The 13,235-nt window shown below is 43.6% G+C and overlaps 2 protein-coding genes across 5 annotated transcripts in view; one reads left to right on the forward strand and one right to left on the reverse strand.

The window, feature by feature from the left end:
- LOC119654664 (sprouty-related, EVH1 domain-containing protein 1) overlaps positions 1-3,156 on the reverse strand; it is a 47,093-nt gene extending 43,937 nt beyond the window's left edge. The window contains exon 1 of one of the 4 annotated variants that reach the window (XM_038060156.1): positions 1,949-3,156. In XM_038060156.1, coding sequence (XP_037916084.1) covers positions 1,949-1,968 — 20 coding nt within the window. In that variant the 5' untranslated portion in view covers positions 1,969-3,156. The remainder of the gene's footprint in view (positions 1-1,948) is intronic. The other 3 variants (XM_038060158.1, XM_038060159.1, XM_038060157.1) reach the window with 3 other exon arrangements.
- A 298-nt stretch (positions 3,157-3,454) lies between these two features.
- Positions 3,455-11,177, forward strand: LOC119654663 (eukaryotic translation initiation factor 3 subunit B). The gene is made up of 5 exons (XM_038060155.1): positions 3,455-3,684; positions 3,846-4,161; positions 8,979-9,174; positions 9,284-10,640; positions 10,709-11,177. Exons 1-5 carry the CDS (start codon positions 3,570-3,572, stop codon positions 10,795-10,797), a joined length of 2,073 nt encoding a protein of 690 aa, XP_037916083.1. The 5' UTR covers positions 3,455-3,569; the 3' UTR covers positions 10,798-11,177.
- Positions 11,178-13,235: the final 2,058 nt, after the last annotated feature.

Here is a 13,235-nt window from a genome sequence, read left to right on the forward strand (position 1 = left end):
GCTAATGATTTGAGGAGGTTTGGAGTTTGCGGCAAATGCAAACGTGTGGAGCCGACGTAACATGTTTAATACGGTGTACAACAGTAAATGCACCTAATTCCGCACTGATCGTTATAAGTTGGATATAATCGCACCCTTCTCGTGTTTGCGATCATATAAAAAGGAACGATTTGCATCTGCCACTTTCGATTACTCTGCTCCTAGGGCAGAGGTGAGGCAGCGTCTGATGAGTTTCCTCTGCTCTCAACGAACCTGTTAGTTGTCTTTCTATTTTTTTAATAACTGTCTTTTGGGATTTAAGCGGAATTACTTATGGCAAGCAGGCAATTTATCTATATCTGAGGGATCGTCAGGGACCTGTTGGAGCAATTTCAGCCACAATTTAAAACTCAGCACGCTTTTCGCAAGTTTCCACCGAAATTCCGGATCGTAGAGCATGGACGCTTCATAGGAAAACCAGTCTAGAAGTTGTTAGGCTATGTGGTTGGGTGTTGTCCTGATTTCTGAGTCTTTCATGTTCGCCTAGTTGTGAATGGGTACCGTTGGCTAGGCTCACAAGGTTTTATGGAGCGTAAAAAAGCACCTGAAACAATGTATGTTCGCAATAAAATCTATTCATTCGATAATGAGACGTCCGACATCAAAATATCAAAACATTTTCTGATGGAATTCTTGCCAATGACACCTCAAAATGTCCTAATCTCCTCAATACTCCACACACACCATGAGCATTCATTCACAGCGTGTTACGCCATTCCGTGATCTACATTTTCATCTGGTTCCTGACGCATGTCTCGGATAGCATCAAAACACAACATTAAACCACGAACACAGCAACAGCCATGATTCTCTCTTATTCGAGCTGCGACGAGAAAACGTTCACGTCCACGCTCGTCTCCGCGTAGCTCAATGTGCAGCCAATCGTTGTCTTTGTCGGGCTCGAAGGCGCAACATCCGTTCGCTGTATCCACACACTCGTTCACAGATTCGTTTCCATCCTCCACATGGAAAAGTTGAGAAAGTGGAAAGTGTATGGACGGGCCGCGATGGAGCCGCAGGAAGCAGTTCGGGGGCACACGAGGAGCGGGCAAGTGGAGCAGCAACAAATATATCTCAGATATTGACATAGTTTCGGATGCTCCCCAGCTTCAGTCAGCATCCACAAACAAAACTCTGCTGGGAGTTTTCCGAGTTGGGGCGGATGTCGTGGGATAACGTCGGTGCTGTTGTCGATGCGACCAGCGGTGGCCAGGGAGTCGAAGGATTAGAAAGAGGAGCCCCAGGGCGATTTATTCGATCAGGATGTCGAACACTGCGCCCCCAATGTTCCCTGTATTTGTTTTGCGAACGATAATGTTGTCGATATTATTGACAATGTTTGAGGCTTGAAAGAGAGTCACAAGATACCATTGGCAACACGACATTGAGATCCCTTTAGCAAGATCCCAAATGCAAAGGGAGCCCGAATTCATGCAAATACCAACGCCATGGGCGAAAAGCCTACTCGAATGGTTTGTGAAGTGAGCGGAGCTCGTAACCTCCACATTCTGTAGACGGGCGGATGTCGATGAATGGAAACAAGTCTACCGTGCAGAAGCACAACATTTGTGTGCTTGGCCGTGCGGCTGAATCGAACGCGGCGCAGTGTGTGCTGCTCTGTGGGGGTGTGAAAATTGGAGATAGCAATCCAGAGCGTGCACCTGTCACCTCCGCCGTGTGTCCCTCTGAGCGGAGGTGATCAATTGGCTATTTTCTTCTTATTCGGGGCCAGGCCTTGAGAAGGTCTTCTGACGAGGCGGCCAGGAATGCACCTCTTCCCGGGGCCGTGCCATAAGGGCACCGGGGGCAAGAATGGTAGCAAGGGTCGACGTCGCGGCTGGTACGTGGGCTCGTCGAGAACGAAAACGCATACGGCCCCGCGGGGACTGCTCGCGACACTCACACTCACCTTTCATGTCCCTCTGTCATGATTTGTAATCACATAAATCCTAATTTTGTAGCGTTGGACGACCGATTTCACCATCTTTAAAGCATAAAGACATCAGCTAGCTAATTTCCTGTAGTTTGACCCGTCTTCGCCGAAGTCGTCTGCGCCGCTCTCGTGCTTGCTTTATGTTGCGTCTGGGCTGCGTATTCGAGGGAGGACGCGCTGCGTTTTCCCGTTTTCCGTGTGGCTGGCGGCGGGGGTTGCGGCCGCAGGTGCTTCGCTGGCAAAGCTGAGTCCCGACAGTATTCGCGGCCGAACGCCCTTCGCTGGATGAGTCGGTCAATTACGTGACTTCCGCCCCTGGTTCGCTGAGGACACGCGAAAAGCGAGAAAACGCAACTTAGACGCGCGTGGCACCGCACTCTAAACTTTTCAGTTCCGCCTGCGACGGAGCGAGCGAACGGCCGCGTACTTGCACACAAATTGAGCACCCAGAACTTTTACTTTTCACGCGAATTTTCACTACTTTCGCACTCCGCACCACTTTTTCCTTTGCGCTGTCGATGGCGATCTCGGAGTCGCGTTCGCTTTTCACTTTCCTTGCACAAACACTGGACACGAGCGGAGCGGCAGGTCTAATCAAATCGCACAGTTCTCACACCGCGGCCGACCAACGACTTTTCTTTTCATTTTTCCAGCAGCGACGACATTTCCGCCGTGACATTTTTCAGTTTTTTCGGTTGCCTGTTTCCCTATGTCGTCGCCGCGCACTACGACGAGATGTGCCTTGTCGCTGTGCTGCTGCTGCCTTGCTCCTTTCCACTCCTGCGTTTTCCCGTTTTTCCGATTCTGCGAGATTCGGCCAGTGCGTGTCGGCCTGGCGTAGTCCGATTTTTCCGATTCACCTCTTGCCTGTGGAATTTTCTGCGCGAAATCGAGAAAATCCTCCTCGCACCCGGTCTGACGTGAGGGAAGGCGTCGATAGGCAATCAGCGTTCGAGGGGGCGCGGGGCGGACGGCGCGCGCACGCTTGCTCGCAAATTTGCATGGGATTTTTCTTCAATGAATTCTGGTCGGCGCGCGTTCGGCTGAAGTCGTTGACGGGAAAGGCGAAGGCGAAGGTGACTCGGCGTCACTCGGGTCACGTTCGGCTGATGAACTGCGAAGTTGAATTGCCAGAGCTTTGTTGGCTGCGAGTGGGCTTTTGACAACCGACATTGAATTGGAACAGAGCATGAATGAGAAGGTTTTATGAATGAATGTGAATGTTGCCTTGAGATTTTATGAATGGACCCAGAATTTGGCGATTGTGGGATAACGGCCACCTACCACCAACGAATATAGGCCTTTTACATATAAATGTTAGCAATTGAACCGTATTACTGTAGCGACATGAATATTTTTAAAAGTTTTTCGAAATAAAGGCATGAAAACAACGTCAGGTCCTGCAACTTGACCCACCAGAAATCACCACATGGAAAGTTGGCTCTGACGTTTCTACATGTGTGCCAACTGCACGACGCGAAACGAGTGCAGCTGGATGTGGAAAAGCCATTGTGAATCCTTTCCGGTGCGGGGTGCGTTCTGCTAATGACATTTGCCGAGTGACTGTGTGAGTTTCGCGAGTAAAATCCCCTTGAAAATGGCGAAAAAGAAAAGCGAAGAGTATGGCGGTGATTGCGAAGCGGACGGAGAATATGGCGAGGAACCCAATTTTGAAGATCCCGAGGGTTTTGTGGATGATGTAACGGACGAAGGTGAGTGGCAGTGTTGACTTGTTGGACGGGTGCTGTGGCCGCTGATGCCAGCATGGCTTGCATACTCAGACCTAACCTCCGAATCGGCGGCACCGATCTTCGACGAAAACTGCGCAAACGACGACGCTTTGGCTAATCCTGCGTTCATTTCACCCTTACAGAACTCCTTGCGGATGTGCTTAAGCAGAAACCTTGCGAAACTGATGGCGTGGAGAATGTGGTCGTCGTGGACAACATTCCAAAAGTCGGGCCGGCGCGACAAGAGAAACTCAAATCTGTCGTAGAGAAGTTGTTTGCTAACTTCGGGAAAATCGTGAATGTATACTACCCTTTGGACGAGGAGGAGACCACCAAGGGATATGCTTTTCTGGAATACAAGAACTCCGCGCAGGCCGAGGAGGCTGTGAAGGCGCTAAACAATCATCGCCTGGACAAGTCGCATACGTTCGCCGTGAATTTGTTCACGGACTTTCAGAAGTAAGTGACACGTTTATTCGAGATTATGGTAATTTGCCGTTCTCAAATAGAATTTAGTGATTTCCAGGTTCAAATTTCATTGCTTGGTTGGTTTTTTATTGTTTCTTTGTGGCACTGGCCGTCAATTACGCTGCAATGTGCGTCTAGTTCTACTCGGAATCGCACAATTCGCGAGACAACATTTGGTTGACAATACAAACTCCACAGATCTTTCTCTGAAAGTTGATTATCCACTGGGTTCCCTCCAAGGTCAAGAAAGTGGTTTCATACATAACTTGCGGGCGGGAACGCGAGTATTTATGCAGCCAAATTTAGGTGAAAGAAGTGCGAAGGAGGAGGATTAATAAAAACAATCGTATTTGATTTATTTTTTTTTATCATAAAAATGTCTGTTAAGAATGCAACCGTCATGATTCATTACTTGCCGGAAGAGTTTCTGCCAGTGAGTGACCGCTTTTCATTGTTTTGGAGCCACCCAAGTGAGGGATGCATACTGAGACTTCCAATGCAGGACATATTCAAATTTGGATCATCTAACATGCTCTTAGAACTACGGAATTACGGCATAGACTGAGAAAAATGAGTTGTATGGATGTCCATAATCTAATGCCCGTTTGGTAGCCTAAATACAGATGTTTCCGGGGGTATTTTTTCCAAAACTTAGATTGTCAACGGTTGTGTCGCCCTAGAGCTGCGTGGTGCAGAATAGTGAAGGAGGAATGTGAGCTCATCGAAAATTTATGGTGGGATCTGAACCCCATTGTCAGAATTCGGCAGCGCTGGTGGGTAGTTGTGATTGACTCGCTATGGCCCACATAAGGGTTAATGGTAACATGGGTTATCAAAGCTGGATTTCCCTTGCTTTTATTGTTGGTGGACACGACTTCATTCGGTGGGGGTTTTCTTCCAGCTTTTGTTTTGCACCAATATTTTTCGTTTTACTTGGGAAAATATTGATTTCCATTTTTGGATTGATGTCTTTCCGGAATTTGGTCAAATTGCATTGTTGACCCCGAGTTGCTCACTTGTGCCAGACGATCTTTTAAACATGTCGGGAAACCGGAAGCTGTACGCTTCAGACAGGGAGGATTTTGTTGATTTTGATGTAAGAATGATAGTTGCACTTATTTATGGTCGTAGTGAAGATACGTTTCGTGCGGAGTAGTAATTTAACGGGAAAGCGGCGGTCTATCTTGCTGCATCTTACATTTTGCGGACCTAGGATGAAATTAAGGGCGGTCCGCAGCAGAGTTGATAAAAATCATAATTTTTTATTGTGGCAGATTTTTTGAAAAAATATCAAAGGTTTTTTTTCCCCCAAAAAAAAGCAAAATTATTCCTTTAAGTCAATGAGTAATTTATTATCCCATGTGCGTATTGAAAGCAAAGACCAATGTGTTGTTTATACCTATACGTAATTCTCAATACTTAAAATTGTATAATTATACTGTCCTAACAAGTTGATCTTGGATTTAGAGTAGGGAACGCGTCTTTCCTAGATCAGTGTTTAGAAGGGTTTCCCCGGGTGCGATGAACTGGTGAACTGGTGAAAGTCACACAGAAGTCGCTCTCGATGTCTTCTAAAGTTGACCTTACCTCCTTCTGCTCAGGATATTTCGTTTCATTACCAGCTTCCTGGGTCAACTTTTACGGTTTACCTGCTTGCTCAAAATCAGTTGTTCGAAGATAGTTGTCGAAGTATGCTCGATGATGTGGAAAAATCAACGCCGGAGTTTATTGTTCAATAACATTTCATCCTCTATGTCATTTTCGAACATTTGAGCAGCAGCGCAAATGAGTATTGCTCCCTACAAAATCATATTTGGACATGTACTGCAGCTTGTGGCCGCACCGCATAAACGCGGGGGTACCTTTAAGCATGGCTTACATTATGACCACCAAGTCTGGAAAAATATTCTTAACAGTAAAAGCCAAAGAAATGAACCCATTCCGACAAAAAAAAAAGTGATAGCGAACATTAGTGTTTGGTTCGCTACTTTCTCGCCGGTAAAGACCGACGTGCAAGGAATATTCAGTTTAGTTTCCACACACAAATTCATCAAGTTACCGCCAACCTGCCGATATGGAAGCTGTTGGGAGTTCTTTGATTTCGAGAACGCCTTGTAGTTCTCCGTTCCGAATCGCACAAGAACTTTTATTCCTCTTGGCGTTCCCCTAGGAATATCAACAGAAACTAATTTAACGACCAACCTGTTCTAATGAATATTCGCGTTGGAAAAATCCTCGTTCCTCCTATTCTCAATTTCGATACGTTTCAGCGAAATTAAACTACTAGATTCTAGACCGGCAGAAAAAAATTCTTTCTGTTCATTGAGAAACGGCAGCAATTACAACCCATCTAGCATTTAAATTTTACATACTGCGCAATTGCGTCCAAATATACTTAGCCGGCAATTCATGAGCTTTTTGCGGTAGATACCACTTAAGGAAGGCGCCTACTGGGACCTTTGATGTCTAACGTAGGCAAAGTCTGTTTCTGTACCAGACAAATGTCTGTCTGTCTCAAACATCAGGCAGACATTAGTCAAATAAAAGTCTGAGCAACACCCAGCCATTTGTCTGAAACAAAAACCGATTGATTTGTGGAACATGTAAAGATGTTTTTCTGTCTGCTGCCTGAGGCAGTCGGAGACATTTACCTACATCCGACATAAGTTAATAATAGTGTTTTCAGAATCTATACCTTGCAAATACGCTAGATAATATTGTGTCCTGTCGTTCCCAGTGGGCCTTAGCCAATCTATCGTTTCGTGTTGTTTCCAGTGGGCGTTAGCAAAACTTTCGTATCGCTTACAGTGGGCGCGCTCCTTTAAACTACAGGCTATCTCGCCTGTTGGGCCAGTTTTTTACAAAACCAGACCGTCGTGGTATCGCTCATAAATTTACTCGCTTCATCATTCTCTATCTGCAATTTTTGATTACAAAAAAACTCCCAGGGATTATGACGTGGAGATGGAGATAGGGTTTGGTAGTAGAGATGTTGGTGTTAGTTCAGCAGGCATTTCCTAAGTTCTATGCTCCATCGTGTGTACCAATCCACGTTTCGTTCTGGGGCCTATACTACCCTTTGGCCGCCTCTCTTACATTGCCGTTTTTTTTACTATCATTCGACGTTTCTTTTCCAATGTTCTTATTATCAAGCTTGATCTCAGCATCTCTACAGTCGAAAACATGAGTATCTAAAATTTTCAGCTTTTTTGAAACCGGATTCCAAATGCAATATCACTTTCACGTTCTGGTCGCCCTTAATAAAATGCTTTTTACTACTTTTGCATCGAGTTTCTGGTGTCACTCTTTCGGAGTGTGGACGTACACTTCTGAGCCGAAGATCTTGAAATGGTTGCACATTGCTGGTGTTCATATTCCAATTCAACCTAGCATACTGCTCCGATTTTAGAAGAGTGATGATTAATTGGCCGGAATGTGCAAATTGTTAAGAATATAAAATAGTTATCGTTCCGATGCTTGTGGTTCTTCTAAATAAAAATAAAACTAGGTAGCTGTCTCCTACTACAATATATTTTAATAGTTAGTAAATACGTACTTCGAGCGCTACTTACTCTCTTCCTCAGTACTTAAGCTAGTTGCATTTTACCTGGCATGCTTCTCGTTCCTATTCGATTTAGAACGAATGCTGGGAAATTCATTGCCTCGGGGCAAAACTTTAGACTCATGTCATTTGCATGCAAAGTGGTTTGCGTTGCTTCAACGATTGTCCGATTCCCCCTTTCGAATATCCATTCTGTTGTGTGAATGATTTTGGATATTATTTTTAAGATTTTGTTTGCAAAACAACATTTTTTTTCACCAAATAGTTATGTGGGGTATCAAATGAAAGGTCTCGATTAGTACTTTCCGAAGCCGGTATTAGTTTTGAGATTTGTTAAAAAGGCGCCCAGCTTCCGGTTTCCCGACTTGTTTTTTTTTTCGAGAAACCGAATTCCGTTCCGTTCTTTGTTCGAAGAATCTTCACCTAATGTCTTTGCTTTTCTAACATTTTGTGAAAGAATTTCTATTTGTCGACTACTTGGACATCTGCCTTCTGAAAATGATTCCAAAGAATGGATTGTTTGTAGTTCAGCGTGTCACCAGTCGCGACTGCCATCTGCTTCGGCGGATTCATTTCTTTAAATTTACCCGGTATATAATTTTGAAATGCCGTTTTTTTCCTTTCCTTTCCTTTGCTAGGTCATATTTTGCCCATCTTGCTGGCAAGTGAATACGTGACCAATCGTTGCCAACAAGTGTTATCTGTCTGGCCAGTAAGCGGTGTAGTCGTAGTAGTTGAGGGAAGATGTCATGGCTTATTGTACGCTAGGCATCGTGAAGAGCACCATCGGCAACAAGAAGAAAGATATCAGTGACAAGATGCACTCTGACGGACTCCTTTTGCATCTCAAATTCCACTGAGATCTTACCTCGGTACAGCACGTGACATTTTGCGCCATCATATTTCGATCTAATAATACCTATTAGTATCTCTGTAATGTTCCTATTGCGTAGAGTACGCTACATAAACTCCGTTCACCCTGTCACAAGCGAAGATCTTAACTCCACGCACTGTTCCAAAATGCTCCGTACGATGTTGATGTGGTCAATGCAGGAGGATCGGAAACAAGCTTGCTCTCTGTCGATGAAACTTTCGAGATATCCTTTGATGCGTTCCAGGATTATTTTAGCTATTTGTTTGGTAAAACTTCCTACATATAAATTTTGCAAATTTGCAGCAAATGCATAACACCAGGTGTACGGCAAAAATCCAACTACTAAGATTAAATCGATTCTCACTTTTGCAGATATGAAAATATTCCTGAAAAATGGGAACCGCCAACTCAACAACCATACAAAGTGCAAGAGGATCTATATAACTTCCTAACGGAACCCGATGCCTATGACCAATATTGTGTAGCAGCCGAGACTGGACAAAATTCAGTGCAAGTGCAGTTCTGGCAAAATACAATTCCGGAACCGACTGATTTGGAAACAAGAGAGGTAAGTTCCCTATATATTAGTTGACCGGATTTTTTTCTCCTTTGACAAATTCCTAGGATTCCATTCATTTCTATAACAAAATAGAGGATAATATTCGTGGTATTTCTAGCGCTTCACTGATACTTTCGTGAAATGGTCACCACTTGGCACATACATCGTCACCTTCCACAAACCTGGCGTTGCTATTTGGGGCGGAACCAGCTACAATAAAATCAACAAATTCCCACATCCTGGTACTCAATTTGTAGATTTTTCGCCGGGCGAAAACTACTTGGTAACTTACGGACCGACACAAACTGGCCAAAAAATCATAATCTGGGATATACGTAGTGGACAGGAGAAGCGTAGTTTCGTTTCGGACAACATGTCCAGTATGTCCATGTTCCGCTGGTCACATGATGACAAGTACGTAGCTCGAATGTGTGAGAATTCGATTCAAGTTTATGAAACACCAGGCTTCTATCTGCTGGACATGAAATCGATTAAGATTCCGGGAATACGCAGTTTCAGCTGGTCGCCAACTGATAATATCATCGCTTATTGGGTCGCGGAAGAAACCGATGTTCCCGCGAAGGTGACATTAATGGAAATCCCGAAGAAACGAGAAATTCGTAACAAAAATCTTTTCAACGTTGCCGACTGTAAAATTCACTGGCAAAAGTCTGGCGATTATTTGTGCGTGAAAGTCGATCGATTCTCGAAATCGAAAAAAGACAAAAAGGACGCAGACGTGAAATTCTTGGGAATGTTCTACAACTTCGAAATCTTCCACATGCGCGAGAAAGACATTCCTGTTGATTCAGTGGAATTGAAAGAATTGATTTTAGCCTTTGCTTGGGAGCCAGTTGGAACAAAGTTTGGAATAATCCATGGGGACCCAAGTAATGCTAATGTTAGCTTCTACGAAGTGAAGAAGGGACAAAAACCTTCTTTGGTGAAGAAACTGGAGAAGAAGCTTTGCACTCATATGTTCTGGTCTCCACGTGGGCAGTTTGTTGTGTTGGGGAACTTGACAATGGGCACCCTTGAATTCGTGGATACAAACAACGATTTCGTTGTGATGACTACGGCTGATCATTTCCGGGCTTCCGATGTTGAATGGGATCCAACAGGACGATATGTAGTTACAGGCGTGTCTTCGTGGAAGGTAAAAGAAGATACAGGGTACAATATGTACTCGTTCCAAGGTCGCCTGCTGAGACGGACCATGCTTAAGAACTTCGTTCAATTCCTTTGGCGACCAAGACCTCCATCACTTCTGTCAGAGGCGCAACAAAAGGAAATTAAGAAGAACTTGAAGAAGTACTATCCACAGTTTGAGAGCAAGGATCGTATGCGCATGACACGTGCATCGAAGGAGTTGCTCGAAAAGCGAGCACAACTACGAGCTCAGTTCATGGAGTACCGCAACAAGAGGATAGCTGAATGGACTGAACAGAAGAGCAGGCGTTTGCAGCTAAGAAATCGTAAGCGAAATTTTTTCTTTGAACCTAAAATTAACGCATATATTACACGTTCCTTCTCTTCATTTCAGATGTTGACACCGATAACTTAGATACAGAAGACGTGGACGAAGAAATTGTTGAATTTTTGGTTAAAGAAGACGTCACGGTTCTCGAGTAGTCCACTAAAAGCTGTTACGTTTACATAGTTCGCGCGATCTTCTTTGGTATTTTTAGTTGCCACCCCTGCCACCATTGCAGGCAATACAAACTCTATTGGAGGGGATCGTCTTTGTCATCAGTCTTACAAACGTGTTCTGTTTTCCAACAAAAACAATATTTTGCCAATATCAGAGCGATATTGTCTAAGTATTTATTCAAGCTGTTACTACTAGCGTAATTAGAATCTGTCTCGCATTTAACAACTTCCTGCGATTTGTCATATATTGTAGAATTTATATTTGTAAACAGAAATCTGGTAGTATGGTTTTCATCGATAATATTGCTAATAAATATTTTAACTTTTCATATATTAAAAGAACATTTGTAAGACAAACTGGATGTATTGTGTCGTTTGTGTGATTAAATTCTATTTTGTTTTCGAAGGAAGCCGGGAAGTTCTTCTCAGCCTCGGTGCACACGGGAGAATTACTTTTCAAAGAAGAAGGGTCGGGAGGATTTGCGTGGTACAGCCGCAAGAGCAAAGCAGCTAATTACGTTGTTTCTGAGAAGTTAAAAAGTGTTAAGGGAGGCTTGGTTGAGATTATATTTTGGGAGCAGGATTGACGGATTGGCGGCGGATTTGACGACCAGGTGAATATGGAGACATGGAGACGAAACAGAAGCAAACAGTTTAATCATGCGCGCACAGTAAGCTTGGGTAGACAAAGAAGTCATTAACAAAAAATAGTGATAAATGAGCTTAGTTTAGAGCCAAATGGAACTCCAGAAGAAGGAAAGAAGGGAGAGAATGAGCAAATATTAGAGGAAGTTCTGCAAGTTGAGTAAAAAGAGTTTGGAGAAAAGTATGTTGTGGTTAACGGAATCAAAGCCTTTAGAAAAATCTGTATCAATTACGTGTACCTCCTGCGTTGATTTGAACGTTTGCTAGCAAAATTAGTAAAGTCGTGTAGGTTGCAAGCAGTAGATTGATGTTTCGCGAAGTCATGGTACTCTTTTGTTATGAGGTAACCAATTTGCATAAGCAACCAGCGGTCGACGTATGCCTCGAGGATATTAAGACCAGGGAAAAGCCACCGTTCTAGAGAATAAGTGTGATAGGTTTCCTTTAAAAATGTGCATGCAAAGCACCCTTTTAGACTTTTTGAACATTTTACTTCAAGGGGTCCGGATAGCTGAGTGATTAGAGCACAAGGCTATCGTACGGAAGGTCGCGGTTCAAATCTCACTGGTGGCAGTGGGATTCGTGTCGTGATTTGACGTCGGATACCAGCCGACTCAGCTGTGAATGAGTACCTGAGTCAAATCAGGGTAATAATCTCGGGCGAGCGCAATGCTGATCACATTACCTCTTACAGTGTAATGTAGTGTACCGTTACGGTCTTGAATGAAGTGCTCTAATACACTTCAAGGCCCTGATCCAATATGGATTGTTGCGCCAACGACTATTATTATTATTACTTCAAAGGGGGAAAATATATTATTTACAATCAACTAGGAGAACCTCATTAGATCCAATATTGGGGTCAAATTTATCATTGAGGAATTCAGCCAAGGCCTTGGCAGGTGAGTGATATTTCCAGAAGATAAAAGCTTCTTTCGTAGTGAATCTCTCAAGCGAATGCTTTTATAGATTTTCATAGTGAAGCAGATACGTACAAGAAAAATGACGTAACAAGAGAGGATATTGGAAAGGTTGTTGTAAAGAAAGTATACAACTTGACATTTAAGGCTAAGTTGAGACCGTCGAAGTTGACTTGGTGGAAATTTAATTTAGTTGGTTTGCGCACAGCATTGGGGTTAAATTGATAGATCTCCACTTTGAATGCAAGGACTGGACGTTGTCGTTTTTGATATAAGGGAGTGTACAAGCAAAAAGGAAGGGGTAACACCCGGGCGGGTAGGTGAGGAGAAAATCAAGGATGGAGTGCTTGGTGATGTCTAACACAAACAAGAATTCATGAAGACAAGTAGGAGGAGTCATTGGAAACGATTGGAAAGCTAGGGTGATTAAGCTAGCTTAGTATGGGGAGGCTCTTCACTCGAAGACCACCTTGACGTTTTCTCTCTACGACCCTTAAACGAGGAGAACATATTTTTGATTTCCTTAACATAGTCTAGAAGGCGAAGTACTTCTTGCATGAACTTAGGGGGATTCCTGGCTAAATTTCTAAAATATTTTATTATATTATTGTTGACTTTATTTGTATAATTTTGCACCCTCGTTTCGCCTAGACACCTTAGACTGAATACAAAATGGCGCCATTTGCTATATATTATATAAAGCGGTTCGCAGACCACACATTCCCACCAAATTTCGTGACAATCGCTCCAGTCGTTTTCGAATAAATCGGGTGTGACAGGCAGACATCGAATGAATTCTAATAAGGTTTTGTTTTGCACAAAACCTCAAAAATGATGGAAGTTGAAATATTTTGT

This window comes from Hermetia illucens, chromosome 4 (assembly GCF_905115235.1).
Source record: "Hermetia illucens chromosome 4, iHerIll2.2.curated.20191125, whole genome shotgun sequence".
NCBI classification, from domain to species: Eukaryota; Metazoa; Arthropoda; class Insecta; order Diptera; family Stratiomyidae; genus Hermetia; species Hermetia illucens.

Coding starts and splice junctions, on each gene's coding strand:
- LOC119654663 (XM_038060155.1), top strand. CDS start 3,570: ATGGCGAAAAAGAAAAGCGAAGAGTATGGCGGTGATTGCGAAGCGGAC. Junction 4,162..8,978: donor TTGTTCACGGACTTTCAGAA/GTAAGTGACACG, acceptor TCACTTTTGCAG/ATATGAAAATATTCCTGAAA. Junction 10,641..10,708: donor GCGTTTGCAGCTAAGAAATC/GTAAGCGAAATT, acceptor TCTTCATTTCAG/ATGTTGACACCGATAACTTA.